General features: G+C 41.6%; 1 protein-coding gene across 1 annotated transcript in view; it reads left to right on the plus strand.

Moving 5' to 3' along the window:
- The first annotated feature begins 3311 nt into the window (after nucleotides 1-3311).
- Nucleotides 3312-18738, plus strand: part of CHST8 (carbohydrate sulfotransferase 8) — a 140929-nt gene continuing 125502 nt past the window's right edge. Inside the window, exon 1 of the mRNA XM_041396257.1 lies at nucleotides 3312-3579. Coding sequence (XP_041252191.1) covers nucleotides 3471-3579 — 109 coding nt within the window. The 5' untranslated portion in view covers nucleotides 3312-3470. The remainder of the gene's footprint in view (nucleotides 3580-18738) is intronic.

The raw sequence follows: 18738 nt of genomic DNA on the forward strand, positions 1-18738 counted from the left end.
CATCCATCACATGCCTGAGGAAGTACTGCCTGATGAAACTGTTAGGTCAAGCTGCACTTGGGTTTTTTGTGGGCTTTTTCCCTCATCCATCTTTAAAATGATGTGATTGGAGTGTAAAGGGTATTTTCAAATGTTTCCTTAATGAGGATACTTTGTTCACATTTATCAGTCAGTGCTAACTGCTTTCAGAGTTCCTCTGCTCCTGTAACTCAAGGACCAGCCTGGGAGGGCTTGGGAAGCACATGCTCAGCATCCATAAACCAGCCACTGCCATTCACCAGCTTTGCTCACAGAGGACATGTTAATTAAAGTCAACTGATTGGAAAAATAATTACAGAAGAATCAGGAGGGGGAAAGCTTAGACCCATAATTTAAAGATGTCTGATGTTTGTGTGTTGTTGAGAGGTAGTCATTTTGTTGAAAGGAAAGAGGATCTCTCTTTTTATTTCTCAGACTCCTGTGCTCTCCTTGCTTTCTGCTGCTTGCAGAAACATGCAATGGCTACAGGCAACATGCAGCAGTTTTTCTTTAGTTATGCAAGTACTTGTGGCCTTTTATTCTTTCAAATATATGCTCTCACCTAGCTTTGTTGCTGTTGTATCTTGAGGTGTCCTGAAGAGGCTGTTGTGTCTAACCTAAAAGGTTTTGTATTCCTGGACACAGTTATTCTATAGGATGTGGAATAATGTAAACACTCTAACTGCTAAAAACTGCTGTTTTAGCATTTATTGCACTAATTAAAACCTAGCTAGGGATCTCCTTTCTTGATGCTGCCTCTACTTCAAAGAAAAACATTTCAACAAATCAAATCCAGGGAAAATGGTTTCACATTTTAAGCTAATAATAATAATAGTCTTAGAAACCCATACTTGCTCAAGGGTATAATTCATTAAAAAAAGACCTTAGAATTCAACACCAAGCAAATATAAACCCCTTGTTATTTGGGGGTGGATGTTTTTCAGCCACTCCCTCTCAGGTGATGATTCTGCATTTCTCACCAGCTCTGTGTCCCTCCAGTGGGGGCATTCCCACAGGGAGGGGCAGCACCCAGGGCTGCCAGACTGGGAGCCCCCCCAGCTCTCTGCAGCACTGTGGTCTCCTGAAAAACTTCGGGCAAGGCACCTGCCTTGTGCCTGTTGGAGCTTCCCCCTCCCCATGGACGTGCAGAGAGCATAAACAGGTGACAAAAAGGAAATCCTCTATGTCAGGAAACCAAATGCAATTCTTAGAAAGCTCTGACTGGACAGATTTACCAAGTGATGGTGTGAGTTTGGTGTTGTTCTGGCCTTGCCACCACTGGATTTGGTTGGAAGTGCCCATTCATCCAAACCCCTGCCTATGCAGCCAAACAAACACTGTAGAGAGCCAGAGAGAGGGTGGGTTGTGTTCCCTGTGTGCTCATAACAGCAGTGGGTGAAACTGGAACACAGTTACTTTGAAGGCTAATCTGACTCCCCTGGTGCTTTAGAGCATTTGGCATTTAAAGGTAAATATATGTAGTAAATGCAAATGTCCATCCGTACTAGATTCACAAAAGGCACAGATGGACCTTCACAAGGACTTGTAACAACCTGGCTTTGCTAGTGCTAAAAAAATTACCAATGTTTTATTTTAGTTTTACTTTTAAAGGTGTGAGAAAAGTTTAAGGTGAAAAAAAAAAATACACAATTACTGTCTGCCATAATTTGAACACAGAATAAAGCTGAATTTGCTTATGCAGAGAGAGAATGTAGTGCTCTGTATTCATTTAAGATACAAGCATCCCCCAGTGTTCCTGGCCTGGAGCTCTGGCTGCCTTACACACTGAATAAATATAGTTGCCACTAAATAATGTTAATAATCTTATCAGTCAGAGTTACAGAATGACTTCATCTTTCACACTTGATGTTCTTCATTGATGCATTTTAGAAATTGAGAATGCCAGTACACTACGAAAAATTCAAAGCTTCCTAAGGAAACCATGAAAAGCATACAAGTTGTCCCAACACCAAATACTGCAGGCACATTAAGAACAAATCTTTAAAGACTTTTCCTGACATAACTGCTTTGAATCATCACATCTCCACAACCCATCCTTACTGCAAACTGATGTTTTACAGTCCTTCTGTATTCAAAATCCCCTTTGTAAACAAAGACCAGCTTCAGAAACTTTCCTTTAGAGCAGGTCACATTTGCAGTAAAAATATTGGGAAAGCAAAGTGATTGCTACCCCTGCAGCCTGTTGCTGACCTCCAGCTGAGCCCTTGTGTTCAATAATGTGCTACTGAGAAATCCAGTTACCTTTTGGGAACCAGTTCCACTGCCTGTGCTTTAATGCAGAGTGTTACTGAATACTTGTGTTACTGAAAAATGCAGGGTTGTCACAGCTCTGTGGCAGAAGCTTTCACTTTAATTAATAAAGACATGTGGCCCTGGTAGTAGTTTTCCTCCCTGGTTCCCATTCCTTCACTTTTTCACTTCCTAGTACCATGTGAGGACAGGCCTGGTTCCAGCAGGACTTTCCATGGGCTTAAAGCTTCAGGGCTGTGCTCAGCGAGGGCTTTAGGAAAACACATACCAGCCCATGTGGGACCAGGGCTGCTCTGGGGCTGCACTAGCAGCAAATGTCAGAGCCAGCAGCAGGGTTTGCAGAACAGAGCCAGAACCTCCGGGGAGCTGCCAGGCGAGGAGAGGAGCCGTTCCTGTGGCTCCTGCACAGACTCCTGCTTGCTGCCCTCTCTTCCTTCATGTTCACTGCCAGCCAGTAAAAGGGGCTCCAAGTGACCAGGATTTGCCTTGGAAATCAGTTTGCCTGCAGAGCTTCCTCAGTGGGTGACCTGTGGTGGTTGGTTTGAGCGTGGCTGTTTCTTCTCAGAGGTGAAGCAGCAGCTGCCAGTTCTGCGTTTGGCACGAAGGTGCAGCTTTCATGATTGTTCCCCACACATTATCTCCCTTTATGGTTTTCATGTTGTTTAATCAGTAAGAAATAAAAATAAAAAGTGACAGATTCTAAGCAACTATTGAGAGGGATTTCTCTGAAAACTGCAGTCATGGTGTGACCGTTTTTCCCAAAATGCAATTTTTAACTATGTACTACATCATCTTTACTACATGTTAAAAAAAGGACATAAAATTAAAGACAACTGATGGGACAGAAATAGACTGGATGATTGCAATTAACTGTACAAAAGAAGTACTAGAGAAATCAGTAATTTTGTCTAAATGAGAACTTAAATCTACTGATCTGCATTGGGAGAATAAATGCACTCTTACACTCTTTCCCTATTTAAGTTCTAATCTAAATCTAATCTGCATTGGGAGAATAAATGCACTCTATGCTAAGTTTGGTTTGGTTTGGTTTTTTACTTCTTGTAGACATATTACACCAGACTTCCAGATGAGAGGACAAAGACTATGAGTGAAGAGTGCCCTGGAGATCACATGCAGTTCTTTTCCTGGGCCACAACTGGATTGATCTGAGAACAGTAATTATGAGGCTGACATGTATGTTCTCCTTCATCTTGCTGTTTGGAGCAGTTGGGCTCGTGGTCTTCATTCACCTGCAGGATCCAGAAGAAATAGTTCATCAGCAGACACCAGGTTAGCATTCCTGTTTCTATTTGAATCACCTGCCCTTTCATCCTCAATATTTTGTACTTATATTCTCAATGTATTTTACTTATTTCACAGAGGATACCTCAAAAAAGGTGTGTCATTCTTAATGAAGGCTACCTTGAAAGTAATTATCAATTTTTACTTTTTTTTAAAAAAGCATTTGCTGAAAAAAAACAGTTTCAAGGACCAATTAATTGATTATACAGGGACCTTTGACAACATGCATAGGGTCCAGCTGAGTGGAGTTAAGTTTTTGCTAAAGAAAACTTTTATTACCAACTATATCACTGTAAATGTGAAAATGAGAGATTTCATCAAAAGTTCTGTTCCTGGAAATGAAGACCTCTGGATTCACCTTCACTTGCATATGGTAATTAGTGTGTCATGAGATGCAAAATAAGAGATGTATGAATGAGTCATATCAGAAACTTTAAATACTTTAGGATGCATTCACTAAATTTGCTTCATTTCAATTAAACCTTTCATAACTGTTATTCATATGCATGTCATCTTCCTGCACTACTAACTTGAAATTGTGGAGAGCCACAAAAGCCACAGAGATGGGAGAACTAGAAAATTGTGGGCTGAAATAGTAGTTTCCTTTAAAAGGGAGACACAAAAGTATTAAAGGATCCAAGATCTCTTGATTTACTTGCAGTCCTTTTCTCTTTGACTGTGGCTGTAATGAAGGCTGCTTTAGAGCCTAGACAAATGCCAGTGCAGTTACTCTCATCCAGGATAATGCCACTGTGTTCTGGGGTTTGGCCCCTGTGTTTGCTCTTATATGCACTGAAATTGTCTCTTGACTAAACAAATGCTTCATAAAACCTTTGTTCATTTGACATCTTCATTGTACAGTGAACACAACTGTGTCTATTTAAAATCATTGCTAACATTTTTAAATAAGCTGAACTGTAACACAGGGAACTCTTAAATAATTACATTAATTGCTAATTTCTGCGTCTAGGTTTGTTAAGTGCTTGTTTCCATGTCACTAAACAATTTGTACTTTAATATGTTGTTTATTTAGTCCAACTGCACACACACCAATTTCGAAAGCAGCCACTCAGCTGAAACTACAGAAGTAATGAATCTTCAGTGTAGTGCAAAGCAGGGAATTAACTAGTTCCTTCAGTGCTTTTGCAATTTGTTTTTTTATGCTTAGATGCAAAAGAGTTTATAGATTAAAAACAGAGGTGCTGGCCATATTTGACTGAAACTGGCCAGTAGTTTAGGCAAGGGGGAAAGATGTATGGACAACAAATGCAGGCAGTACTCTCGTGCATCTAAGAACGTGTAACTTTGCACTGAAAAGTTAATTCTTTGCTCCTGAAAACAAGATTTCCTAGTGTGATCTCGAAACCAGTGCAATTTCTTTTCTATTTTTTTCGCTGTGGGTCCCTCATCTTGACCTCTTCTCTGCCATAAACCTCTTGAATGCTGACTGCTGATTGTAGTACGCTGGGAAGTGATTTTTGAGAGCAGTGTAACTGGAGAAGGGGACACCTAAGTATATTTAAATAAAAGCAAGTTTGAACAGAGCTCTCCTACCCCTGGCAGGGAAACTCACTGTGTGATGTGCTCGATTGCTGTGGATACCTAAAACACAAACATGCCAACAATGCTGTTACTGCCAAAGGTGTGTAATCAATTCCTCAATTCTCACATTCAATTACTATTTATGTTAATAGGAACTAGACCGTACCCTTGAGTAAATGGTGCTCAATACAATTACTTTTATTTCTGTTTGGCTGATTTTCATGTGTTAAGTACTTTCAACTCCCAGTGGACTGAGATACTCCTCATATCCACTGCTTTTGAAAATTAGACCAGTTATCACTAAAGCATATTAGGTGACTTAAAGAACACAAGTAAAAATATCCATTCATTTCATTTAAAAATACAGGTTGGCATATTTCCTTCCTAGACAGTCTCCTGTGAAAATCTGTCAATCACAGGCGATGTTTTTGGTGTGCTGAGAAGGATCCTTCCCTGTCTGTGCTCAGAGTGTTTCTCCATAAAGGGGCCTGGCTCTAATGGAGATGGGATATTGCTATAATTTGCTTGCCTGATTGCTCTCTCGAGAGAACTGAACAAATGCACGTATCATTAAGCTACTTAGGACAACAGATTCTGCATGGAAAAGCTTTACTGGATTAGCCTTTGCTTTTGTATTTCCTGTGTAGTAAAACACATTTGCCAGATGCTGGAATCAGCAGGGCTGGAGAGAAGTTGGGAACACTCATTTTCCACCAAAAAGAAGCACAGGAATCTTTGCATTGTCCAAAAGGACGTTTTTCATTGTTAGCATGTTCAGTCATCTTTAATTTAGAATAGAACAACTTATGAAACAAGATTAATAAAAATACTTTGGTACTTCAGTTTTATCTGTCTGTTTCAGAAATTGTTCTTGATTGTTTAAGTCCTAGCAAGCATGACAGTGAGACCTTGATGTACTACTTAAACCAGTATAAAATCCACAGTCATAAAACTTTAAGTAATGCTTACATTACTTTCACTGAGCAAAGTACTCCTGACAGTAGCTGTTTGTGTTGATTTGTTACTATTCATTTATTCTTTCCCTGTGCTTCACATTGCTACCTAATTGTGATGCTGTACTGAGAAAGCAATATCAAAGTAATTTTCCACAACATTAGTTACAATTTTCTTCTGATCTTCCAAGTGAAAAAATCCCATCCTGTTGGCTTCTGTGAGCATATAAACCTTGATTACATTTATCTGTTGGAAACCAATGCTTATGAAGTACATGTGCCTGGGATAGTGGGTGTAGGGCCTTTTCTGCTGATTGACAAACATGCTGCCTGTGTAGTTTATTTTTGTAACACACATCACTCTGAGCAGATATATTTAAGACAGACAGCCATTTGGGGTGGGCAGAACAAATTTCCCAAAGCAATATATTAAATACAGTAGATATTCCTGTGGTCATTAAAGAGACAATAACTTCATTTAGTTCTTTTCTTGGTGTGTATGAAGAGTGCTTTTAGTGGGGGAACTTGGGATAATAAGTGGGAAGTGATGGTCAGTGAGTGTTGGTCAGTGAGTGATGGTCATAGCCCATAGAGGAACACAATATTACTGTAATAATTCTCCCTGTATAATTGTATATGCGCCCTGCACATGCATTGGTGCACAAATACAGGCTGGGCAGAGAGTGGGTTGAGAGCAGGAGAAGGATTTGGGGGTCTTGGGGGCTGAGAAGCTCAACATGACCTGCACTGGCAACCCAGAAAGCCAACCCTGTCCTGGGCTGGGCATCAGTGTTGGCAGCATGCCAAGGAAGGTGATTCTGCCCCTGTGCCCCACTCAGGTGAGACCCCACCTCAGAGCTCTAGGGTCCCCAGCACAGGAAGGACGTGGAGCTGCTCCAGAGGAGGCCACAGAGGTGCTCCAAGGGCTAAAACCCCTCTGTAGCCAGGATGGGAGAGGTGGCGGTGCTCACCTGGAGAAGAGAAGACTCCAGGGAGACCTTAGAGCCCCTTCCAGTGCCTAAAACAGCTCCAAGAAGAGGGACTTGGGACAAGGGCCTGGGACAAAAAGACAAGGAGGAATGGCTTCAAACCAAAAGAGGATGGACTTGGATCAGATGCAAGGAGGAAATTCTTCCCTGTGAGGCACTGGCACAAGTTGCTCAGAGAATCTGTGGATGCTTCATCCCTGGAAGTATTTGAGGCTAGAATGGCTTTAAACAGCCTGAACTAGTGAAAGGTGTCCCCAGCCCAGGGCAGCGGAGCTGGAACTGGAAGATCTTCAAGGTTCCCTTCCACCCCAAACCATTTTACAACTCTATGATTCCATGATATAAAACTTGCCTTCTGCAATAATCATACCATTATTCTTAAACAGACATACTAAAGGACTTGTTCTAAGTCAAGCATATTTGCACATGGTGCACAAGAAAAATTTAATGCATATATCCCCATCCTAATGCTAATGCATAAATCTCCTGTCTGTGACAAGATATTAAACATGAAAAAAAAAACTTTACACTAACAATATTTAGCCACTCCACCACTGTGTTGGTCCTGGAACTGATGCCAGTTTGGGTTTTGCCTTTTGTTCCTTTTATATGTTCTCTGTATTTTTGCAAGTATATTTGTAGCTCTGTAACCTATTGTACTAGTGGCTAGTTTTCCCAGTAATTTTCCATGGCCTTTCCCTAGGCAGAAAGACAAAACAAATTCCAGAGCTCCAAGCCCTGGGGGTACAAGGCCCCTCTCCTGTTTTTGTCCTTCCTGGGAACCAAGGCCAGAACAACTCTTCCAGATCCATCTCATGGACCAAGCTCAACCAGTGCTGTGGGGGGACTACAGAGAAGGAGCTTGACCTGGGGGGAAATTGAATCACCACTTGTCCTCCTCATTGGTGCTTTTTGTCAATTCTGCAAATTTCCTAAAACCTCTAAATATGTACTCATCCCTGTGGGGTAGGCTTTTGTGAACATCTTTCCAAAACTGCTCCTGAAGGCCTTCAAATAAGGATCCTCTTTTACGATAAATTATCTCGAGTTTCATTTCAGGTTGGGAAAAAGGCAACAGAACCTTAAAAGAGAAGGGTCCTGTCCAGCCTGTGCTGGCAGAAGGCTTCTTCAGCATAGAGTGTGCTTCCTCTGAGTCAGGGTCTGCAGTGAGATTCAGCAGAGCCCTTCCAGCCTTGGCCACAGCCACAGCAGTTTGTGAGATGCCTGAGATCATGGGCGGTGAGAGCTGCATTTGGGCAGGACAAGAGAGAGCAACTTGATCCAACAACAACACTGAGAGGAGAGTCGAAGGGCACAGCATCTCCTGAGAGATCTCAGGTGGATTTCAAACACAGAGCCACAGAGCAGCAGTCCATGGGCTGGAGACAGGACTGTGGTAATGAGCAGCAGGTGCTGGGTGAGCTCCTGAGCACCCAGAAGGATCCACTGGATCACTGCTTCCACGAGGGACACAGGAAACAGCTGTCCTGCACTGCCATAGCTGGACAGTGTACCTGAGACTGTGTGTGCTCTGTGCACTGCAGTCGGAAGAGATATGGTATTTTAAAATATCAGAGACTTTTCTAATAGGAGATTTTGCCATATAAAAGCTAGAGAAAGTATTAGCAATCTTCTACATAAGTCTGTGGGGGAAAACAGTTATTGCATTTTTGCCATAAGATTACTGAATTCACAAACTTGTAAGAGTTTTCAGTTAGAACTTTTAAGATGAATATATATGGTCACATGCTCATCTGGGAGCTGAAAAAAAGGTGGAAAATACATCTCAAAGGATCCATATTGTAAAAACTCCTAAAGGATGAAAACAGAGAATGGCTTTGCACTCTGACTGTATCAGAATTTGAAAGTCAAATATGAATATAACCAAGCCTGAAACTCATCTGGCTGAGATTTTCCAGTGATTGCCATCTTACCTCATTGACCACTTTCTAACATTATTCTATCATCCTCTTTATTTTCTGCTTTACTGAGGGTGTGATGGGGAGCAGAGGGAGGAAGGAGAGATGTGAGGAAGGGCTGGCACAGGGACAGCACAAGGGAGCCACAGCAAATATTGCAGCAGCCTGAGAGCAAACACCAGTACTACAGCTGGACTGAAAGTTACCTTTTCAGAGCACACAGACCTTGTTCCTCACAAACTACACTCCTGGGCACATCACCATGCTCACTGTATATTTCCAATGCTGTCCCAGTGCACAGTGCACTGTTTGCCAGAATGGAAACTTTCTATAAAAAGAGCTGAAAACGAACTAGCATTGTATAATTTTGGAAGTAATTTTCCTGCCATTTGCATCTTACTGCTCTTAGAAGCTAGAAGCCATTTAATCTGCTTCTCAGCTGCCAGTATCAGCAGAAACAATGAGCAAAGAATCTGGTGACTGTAGCATGGGTGGCTTGCTGGTGCTCTTTTGAGGCAGAAGAAACATCTGTTATGTGTGTGAGGGTAGTTCTGCCAACTCAAGAGAGGTTGAGCCTTCTGCAGTCACATACTCTGAGTCTTCTTAAACTGAACTTCCCCAAACAAAGACTGGTTCACAATGCTCTGCAGTTATTGGGACGAAAAGAGAAATATCTATTTCCTTGTCTGCCAAGGCAAGGCATTTAGTAGGGTCTTATGAGTATTATATTATTCCCTTATGATATTCCCTTTTCTGCTGCTTGAAATGGTTGTGGTTTAGGCTGTGAATGTGAGCCTGGTTGTTTTTCACATTGCAAAGAAGTGCTAGCAATGACTTCATCAGCCTGCTGCTGTAAGGGATCAAACACTGCCCAGATGGTTTCAGAGGAAGCCCTACACCTCCCTGCCAGTGCAAATCTGTTCAGAAGAAATGTAGTCTAGTGTAGAAAACAATAACAAATAAGCTGTTTTATCACCAGTGTACTATACAGAAGTTGTCTCCTACGACCTTCTCCCTGCTTTCATGACTATGCCATATTCTTGGCTGTCTTATAAAAAATGCAGCATTTATTTATTACACAGTATTGAGAAGGCACCACTTCTTCCCCCCCCCTTTTTCTTTTTTTTTTTTTCTTCCTTTTCTTTCTTTTTTTTAATTAGTATTAACATTCTTGAGCCTAAAGCCTAGTAAAGCAATTACAGCTCTTATGCTATAGCATGGCAGACCAGCATTTATTTAACCAGCATTTCCTGTCAACCATCAGCAGGTTTTTCACAGGTGTCACAGCACAGAGGTGTTAAGGCTGTGGAGCTGGGATCCAAAGCTGCTGCAATTTGTTCCTGTATTGCCTTACTGCTCATAGATTGTGCTGTATTGTGTTATATCAGGCAATTCACCCATTCAGTGTTTCCATTTCCTCTTATAAAGGGAATTCTCTGCAGAGGATTCAAGGTACCTAAGGACTCTTAGATACCACGACAAAACACCAAACCCTATTAATGATGATATTATCACCAAATCCAGTGCATTACCAGCAGCAGTTCAATCCCACTGCAGTGGTGCACACAGATGACTGAGCCAGATCCACTGCCCTTTTATTTGAGGGCATAAAGACCGTGTCACCTAATCCCAAATGTATTTATCAGCGTAAAACCAGAGTGATGTAGTGCTGACTCACTCCCGTAGGGCAGCTTTCACTTCCACAAATTTCTCTATCCTCTCTCTTTCTGGGAGCATTTCTTCTCTGACTGGTTTAAAAAAAAAAAAAAAAAAGTAAATAAAAGGTTTGATATTCCCTTTAAAGGTTAGTTTTAAAAACTGTCAGAGGTTGACACTTTGTTGTTGTATAAAAGCAACCTGCCATCTCTGAGCTGCATTCATTTATGGTGCTTGGCAGCATATCACGGGCAAAACTCAGCTGCACCGTGTCAGAGGACTCTCAGAATGGCAGCTTCCTGAAAGTATATTCCCAGGGAATGAGCCTGGATGCAGCTAAGATTCCTCTGGACATTTTCAGAAGCATTACAAAAATGTGCAAAAGTTGATCAGCAGACTTTAGTTTCACCACAAAACATTTATTCTAAATAATGTATTCTAAATGTATTTAATTTTCTATAGAAAACGTGTCTGCACTAGAAAGCCTCCTTCCATATGTCAGCTATCATTCAATTTGTATGATTTTTAAAACATAGTAACATATTGAGGAGCTTAAGTCAGTTTAAAATACTTCCTGGATTTTCTGCAGTTTATGCCATTTTAAATGTTTTATGTGTTTCCATTTCTGAAAGTTATTAATATTCCCTTAAAAGCTTAACCAAAACTTCCTCTCTCCAGCAATATCATCCTTTTTCATTTAGTAAACATTAATTTTCCTTTCATGATTCTAGTGGAGCTTGAAATTAAAGGTGGCTTTCTTCCCTATTATGGCTTTCTTTGTGAATCAGCATCAAAACTGCCAGTTTAGTGCTTTAGCACCACTCAAGAGAGCAAAAAACCAAAGTAACCAAAACCAAAATAAACCAAACTTCTTGGGGACATCTTTATAATTTTCTCCAAACCAACAATCTATCAATTTTTGAAAATGAATGACTGGATTGAGATCATCACTTGATGTACACAAGGAGGTTAACTGATTTTAATCGTGTCCTCTCCTGTAAGACACTATCTCACAGCAACAGTGCAGTAAAGCACCTCCCTATGGACTGAGTGGCTCAGCTGCTAATTCTGCTTCAGTGCCTCGAGGGCTCTGCTGCCCAAGGGTCAGAGTACTCTGCATCTTGTGAAATTAAGTCCCATCTTTGTCACTTTTTCTTCTCAGCCACTTCAGAAGATCTATGTGGTGATTAAGGGTCAAAAGGCTCCTGCCAGGCCCTTCCAGTGCTGCCACTTCTGCACATCAGGACAATTGAGAGAAGCTCTTTCCCTCTTTTCTTTGGAATCACTATCCATATCTATAGAAACTGAGTCTTTTGGGTATTCTCTTCCTGTCCTTGGTTAGAAACCACACGTTTTCTCACACGACTCTTGACAGGGACTGTCTGTCTGATGTTTTGCTCCTTGTGGCACTTTAGCCAAGAAATCTGTTTACAGACTTTGGGTGTCCCTAAATGAGGAAAGCAAAACCCGCTGTGCCCCCGAGGATGTGTGCACACGGGTCTGGGGGAAGGCAGGGACATCAAGTCCCTTGATGGAGCAATTGGGACTGAACAGCCTCGGGAGGGAAAAAAAGCAGGGTGTGACTGAAAATCCTCATCCTGCAAGAAAGCACGGTGCTCCACTGCCCTGTTCCTTCTGTATTCTAATTCATTTACCTTCTTCCTTCCATTTGGCAGTGCTAAGCTTCCTGTAATGATGGTGGGACAAAGGAATATTGGCTTAAGAATTACTTCAGGCTTGAATTTACAGGAGTCTTTGGATAGCATGCACCCACGGCAGTCAGAGTGGCTGGTTTGGAAGCAGAGGAGACATACAAGTCCTTGGTGTGGCCAGGAGGACAGAAAGCACAAGCCTAAACAGAGGAAACTGGTCACTTGCCAATGGCTACTTGAGAGAGGTGGCAGGAGAGTGCCACAGGTAGTGCACAAGGGCCAAGGTCCTACATACCAGTATCCAGCTTGTTGCATTTTTTTCTCTTGGCTTGTTTGACTTGTCTTCATTTGTTAATGAAGTCCTGCACTTAATACCCCTAAGTCAGACCACGGGAGAAATTACAGGCAGCAATCACTGCTGCTCTGTGTGAATGCAATGCAGCTCTAATTGGGCCCTCCTAATTGTGTGTGCAGCTGCTCAGGAAAACATGATGGTGCTTATCTCATACAGGAAAACAAACTCTGCTCACTATTTCACTGTAAACAAATGAGAGGGTGTGTATTCAAATGGTCACAAAAGTAAATATGCCCACCTGCAGGTAGGGACCAGAAATTTTATGCCATAGCAAGGCAATTCTGTACTCATTGAGACATTAATGTAGTTCACTGTAACTGTTTAAAACTCCTCCTAAAGACTATGTGGAGAAGTTAAACAGAGCTGGGATACCATTCACAGGCTCAAGGCAAACACCAGCACCTCAGCCACCGAGTTCACTTGGATACTGTGAGCAGCCAATACTAATTGCAAATAGATCCTCTTATTTTCTGTGAGCTGTTAAACTGAAACCTGTCCCTCCCCTTCATTCAGCTCAAGAGACGCTATTTCCTTGTAAACAGGAAGCATCCTTGAATCAGTACATAATTAAAATTCCCATTATTCTGCTTTATGAGCTGCTCATTCTCCGACTGGTGAAGGGGATTAAGTTGCTCAGGAATGTACCAAGTCAGGAGTTATTTGACACCTCTGCACTGGTGATGTGGGTGTTCAGGTGTTCAAACCACATCCCTGCCTGGTCCAGTGCTGTATGCCACCAATACCTGCAGAAAGCTTCTTGGCATGATTTATATTTTGTAGGAGAAAAACAAAATGAACAGACCTTACCAAACCATTATAACAACAGTTTTAAGAACAGTAGGCATGTGATCTCTCCTACATCTCTTCTACGTGAGTGGAAGAGGAACAGGGAAAAAAAAGATGTGTGCAGCAGAAGAATGGTGGGCAAGGAGGTCTGAGAAACATCAGCTGAGACAACTTCTTCATATTTGAAATTATCTAATGAATGGAGCTTTGTGGGGTTTTTGTTGGAAAACATACAGAGAGACTAGTTCTGCTAAATACTTTAGCATTTTTTAAAAAGGAAAAAAATATGATTAAAATGAAAAATTTTAATGAAGTGAGAATATAACATAACATTTATTGCAGTTTTATAATGCATGTCAATAGGCAATGGGTCCAGAATCTGTGTGACTGAAGTTCCCTGGGTACTACAGTGGAGACAAGGGAAGTATGAAAATGTACATTTACTAAAGTTACCTTGCAGTAGTTAACAAACTTAGAGAGAACACCTGGAATTTTTAAGCACTAAATATTTCCAAGGAACAGTAATGATATAATTATATGATACTTCCATATACAAATCTTTGGAACATAATACATTCTTAATGTCTACACGTTTGCACACCATATTTTTCCTCTTGCTTACTTCCAGAGATCAAATTATATATTCAGTATATTCTGATTATTCTCTGCCTTTTCCTCTAAAGGCAGTGGCTTCAATTCTTAATTGCGACCCAGTGGAGATAAGTTCACCACAACATAATTTAATGAACTGTGGAAGAGTTACCTCTTTCTGCATGAAGTATCAAGCTGCATGTCAGAGAAAGAGTATCTCCTAGGTGATGTTTCAGTAGATAATAATTAAGTAAGACATTTCCTACAATAATATCACCCACACACAAATGCAGCCCTTCCCCCCAAATTGGACAATACATGAAGTGAATTAATAAGCCAAGGACACTGTTCCTAAAAGAAATTCAGTCCCACTATTTCTTTCCTCCATAAAATCACAGATTAAAAATGAGAAAGCCACAGTACAGACAAGGGACTTTTCCTCGTTTTTAGCTTCAAAGGCTGAAATGTACTTGATTTACCCTTCACACCAGTCTTGGATGTGCCATCACCAGAGTCGCTCTCAAGGGTGGATGCTTTCCTTTTTGCCCTAAATGATCCTGAGCAGATCAGCGGCAGCACTCTCAGCACACACAGCTGCAGCTCAGCACCCCTGCCCCTTTACTGGGGCCTTTGGGAAGAGATTTCTGCAGCACCAGACTTGCTGTATTTTTAAGTTCTTTATATTTTTGTGTAGGGAAAGAAACTTGGGCTTTAAAGCATCCCCTGTGAGGTGGGCTGGGGAGCAGGACTGAGCTGCCCCCATCTCCCTCCCCATCTCCCTCCCATCCTTCATCTCCCTCATCCACACCTGCTGCTTGCAGCCTGTCCTACCTGAAACAGGGGAGACATCCTTGTGTCCCTTGTTCTTTGTTTATTTTTGTTGCAATTTAATCTTAATTAGATTTCATATTCCTCAAATTAGGGCGTGCAAGTCAAATGCTGGGCTCCTACTGAGTTCAGAAGGGTGTGTGGATTTTTTGGCATTTTTACATCATTCAGCCACTTTCATCACACATCCACACCACCACTAACAGATAGCCATGTGATTAAAATGAAAGATGTTTCACAAAGAACTGCTGAGGCAGCATTTCAAAAATTCTGAATATTTTAATATTCATTAATTAAATGTTTCTGTGTTTCTGTCCTTTTAGCAACCAACACTGATGCTGTTAAAACATCCAAATGAAGGGCTAATTATTCATATTCCAAGAGAAACCTTATTTGCTACAACAGCAGCTGCAATTAGCAAGGCAAACCATCTTCCTGTAGTCATTTAGAGGAAGCAGAAGCAAGCACAGAACTCTGGTCTTGATAGAAGCAAAGTATTTGCCGTGCCCTTCTCCATGGTGTTAAAGGCTCACCTTGGGAAAAGGCAATTCTGCTTTCTGGCTGTGGCTTTGCTCTCTAAACAAAGCATTTATTAAACCTGTTGCATGTATTGACTGTTTTTATAGCCTGCTTGCATGAATCTGTCTCTATTTCTTTTACTTAGCAAGCTTAGCTATTCTTTTGTCAGGAATTTCCCAAAACTAAGATTCCTTGAATGCACAGCTGCGTTTGGATTGTATGTCCATCTTCTCCCCAGCTGTGTCTTAGCTGGAGGGCACCTGGAAAATGGAAATGGGATCCTGGGTGCAGGTGGCCAAGCAGGATTTCAGACACAGAATGGGACAATCCAGAGGTTGTTTACTGATAGTTTCACGGTTTTTAACCACGAGGAGGAGCTGAAGCCAGACCCCCATGGCCTGGAGCCTCCAAGGAGGGGTGGCCAGGTCAGGTTATGCAAAATATGTAGGAACCATTCTATGCTACATTTTTGAGTCCATGGATTGCTTTTATGGTAACGAAAGGATCTAAACAAAGGGGAAAAAAGTAAGCTTACACCTAGCAAACCTCAAGAGAAAGAGGTCTGCATATCTACACAATAATTTTAGGAGCTCACAGACTTAATGGATATTGAAGCTCCAGTTTAAAGGGTATAGTAACCAGAAATGCATCTAAAGCTATGCATGTGGCTTGAACTATAAATCAGAAATAATCTCTTCAAAAGGAGACTGAAGCACAGCATATTAGGAGTGCTCCACACCAGACACAAATAACCACCTAGCTGGAAAGATGCATTTCCTCACTGGGCCCGTGCAGGATGGTCAGCAATAAGTGTGCCTGGGCTTAATGGCCTTTTTTGCAGCCCCACTCAAGTTCACAGGGAAAATCTCAGCCCCAGCTTTCTTCAGAAGGCATATATGCTTTGTCACTGCTCAGAGGACTTTTGAGGATGAGTCTTTGAGGGTGCAGAGCTCTCTTCCCCTCACTGTGGTTCCCTGTGCTGCCCATCCATGGCTCCAGCAGTGAGCAGTGCTGTGTACAGATCACCTTAAATGCACTCCAACTGCTCACAGCAAGAGCGTTTTAACCCTCCTGCAAACATAAACATTTCAGATCTCTTCTAACATTTCTTTCTATATCTGAAACAGCAAAAAGATACATCTGGGGAAATAACCAAAGCTTCAAAATGGTTAGTCTGGTTTAAAATTCAATTTCCCCAAAAAGTGATGTAGAAGTGATGCACATAACCTTTGCTACAGCTGATGCAACCTCATCCTTTAAGCTGTGCTTCCATTCAGTCCCTGTCCCTCTGCCCAGACAGCAGTGCAAGCCCCTGTGAAGTGAGTGACACTGGCAGGGGACAGTACCAGAAATCCTACAGGCATTTCTGTAGGAAAGTTAGAGTGGGAAGGCCCTGAAGCAACATGGGTCAGCCTCAGCAGGTTCCAGTGACACCTCTGCTGTCAAACTGCTGGTGCAGTGGGCTCATGGATCTCCCTTGGGTTGCTTTAGCCACTCATACACATAAATAGCTAATTTGCTCAATGATTATGGCTCCTAAGGCAGGTGGAGGTCCATGTACTTTAAAAATAGCTTTAGAAAACCTGATTTAAAGACTGTTGGAGATCTCAACTCACCTTCGAGTGTGTCCCAAGAATTTATCAGCTCCTGCAGCCCCTGCTTCAACAGAGTTGAACTCAGCTTACTGAACATGATACTCTGCTTTTTTCTTGTTACTGGTTAGAATTCATATTCACAGTGCAGCACTTTGAATCAGAGGTTTTCCCCAGATGCCTCTGATGCTTATCCTCCTTTGTTAAAGAGAATGCTACTTCATCTTGCAGAGCTGGTGGCCTCTTTTCAAAATCTACCACGCTGCAAAGAATGATGTTGTCAGACAGACTGATCTTCCTCCAATTGCTTTTGCAGCTCTTTTGTTATAAAGATGTTAAAGATAACATGGAAGAGAAAAGGAACAGATTTTGAGTCTGGGGATAACAAAATACAAAGCATGACAAAGAATCATAGTACTGACACTTGTAATTGAAAGAGCTACCGAGTAAGTCTGTTCTGAGTTTTGGGGAAGAATAAGGGAAATGAGTAATGTAGGTTGCTAAAAATAATAAATAGATTTTTGTGAGAAATGATAACAATATTATTTTTAAGGATTGTTCATTGCTTTGTTTCATTGCTGTAACTGATACTTAATTGTGCTAACTGGAAAGAGCATCAGTCCAAGATAACACACCTTCAGCAGTCTCTCCAATTCAGTTAAGTTAATCCAGGGATATATTAAGTACAAAAAAGGCCAGGAATAGCATGAATATCACGGGAACAGAAAGCCACAGCACTTACTCTAGCTCTGTGAAACAGAAATTATAATGAACAGACTTTTAAATACATTGATGTGGAGAGCCCTTAGTAACATTACACTGACTTAAAGTGATGGCCCAGCTTTTGGGGCTGAGTTCTGCTCACAGGGCCAAGGTCTTTATGTAGACTGGTAGATGGTGTTTTCTCAAAGAAAATATCTCAAGCTATCACTTACTGGTAACTCTATGTTAGCAGACTTATACTGGTGCTAAATACTTTGCAAAACCTAAGATACCAAAGAGCAGAAAGACCCCTAGAGAAGATCTCTTAGAGGTACAGGGGGCAAAGCACAAGGTTCATTATGCAGCTACATGTCCAAAGACAGCTTGTGTAAGAGTGAGATTCTTCTAATATCCTCCTTCATGGGAGTTGTTCTATTCTTCAAGTAAACAGAAAGTACAGGTCCCCTTAAACTCACTTTATTTTGGCTAGATTTCTTATTTGGTGGAATTAACCCTCCTCCTGTTAGAGAGAAAATCCCTAGGGAGCAAGAAGCCCTGAGACAGTGCCTGCTGTTAAATAAAGCCTGGATCTCCTCAGTGCTGAGGGACTGCCCCAGTTCCACATTCCTGCAGTGCCAGGAGAAGGTTCTTGGAGCAGAGTTTGCTGTTCCAGGGCTCAGTGTCCCAGGAGCAGCCAACTGCTCCTGCACTCACTCCTGTGATGATTCTCTCTCTTTGCTGCACCTAGGATACAAGTTTTAAAGGACACAAACACCAAGTGGAGAACCTACCTGGTGGGCTCTCTCCAAGTATCTTTTTCTTGCTTTCTGCCTTTGTAAACAAGTTAAAAATGCAGCAAAGAGGAAAATTGCTAGTGACACTTCAGACCTTGCTGGATCTCCTACTATAACCACTCAGACAGCACAGAAGAGTAGTTATGCCAATTACAAGGGGTGAAGTAATCATATGTGTAGTAATTGCATATCCTCTGAACACAGAGAGACATAGTTCTCCCAGGATTTTAGAAGCTGTGGGAAACTTACAGAAAAGAATTCAAACAATT

Source organism: Onychostruthus taczanowskii, unplaced genomic scaffold (assembly GCF_017590055.1).
Source record: "Onychostruthus taczanowskii isolate IOZ18803 unplaced genomic scaffold, ASM1759005v1 scaffold127, whole genome shotgun sequence".
NCBI lineage: Eukaryota > Metazoa > Chordata > Aves > Passeriformes > Passeridae > Onychostruthus > Onychostruthus taczanowskii.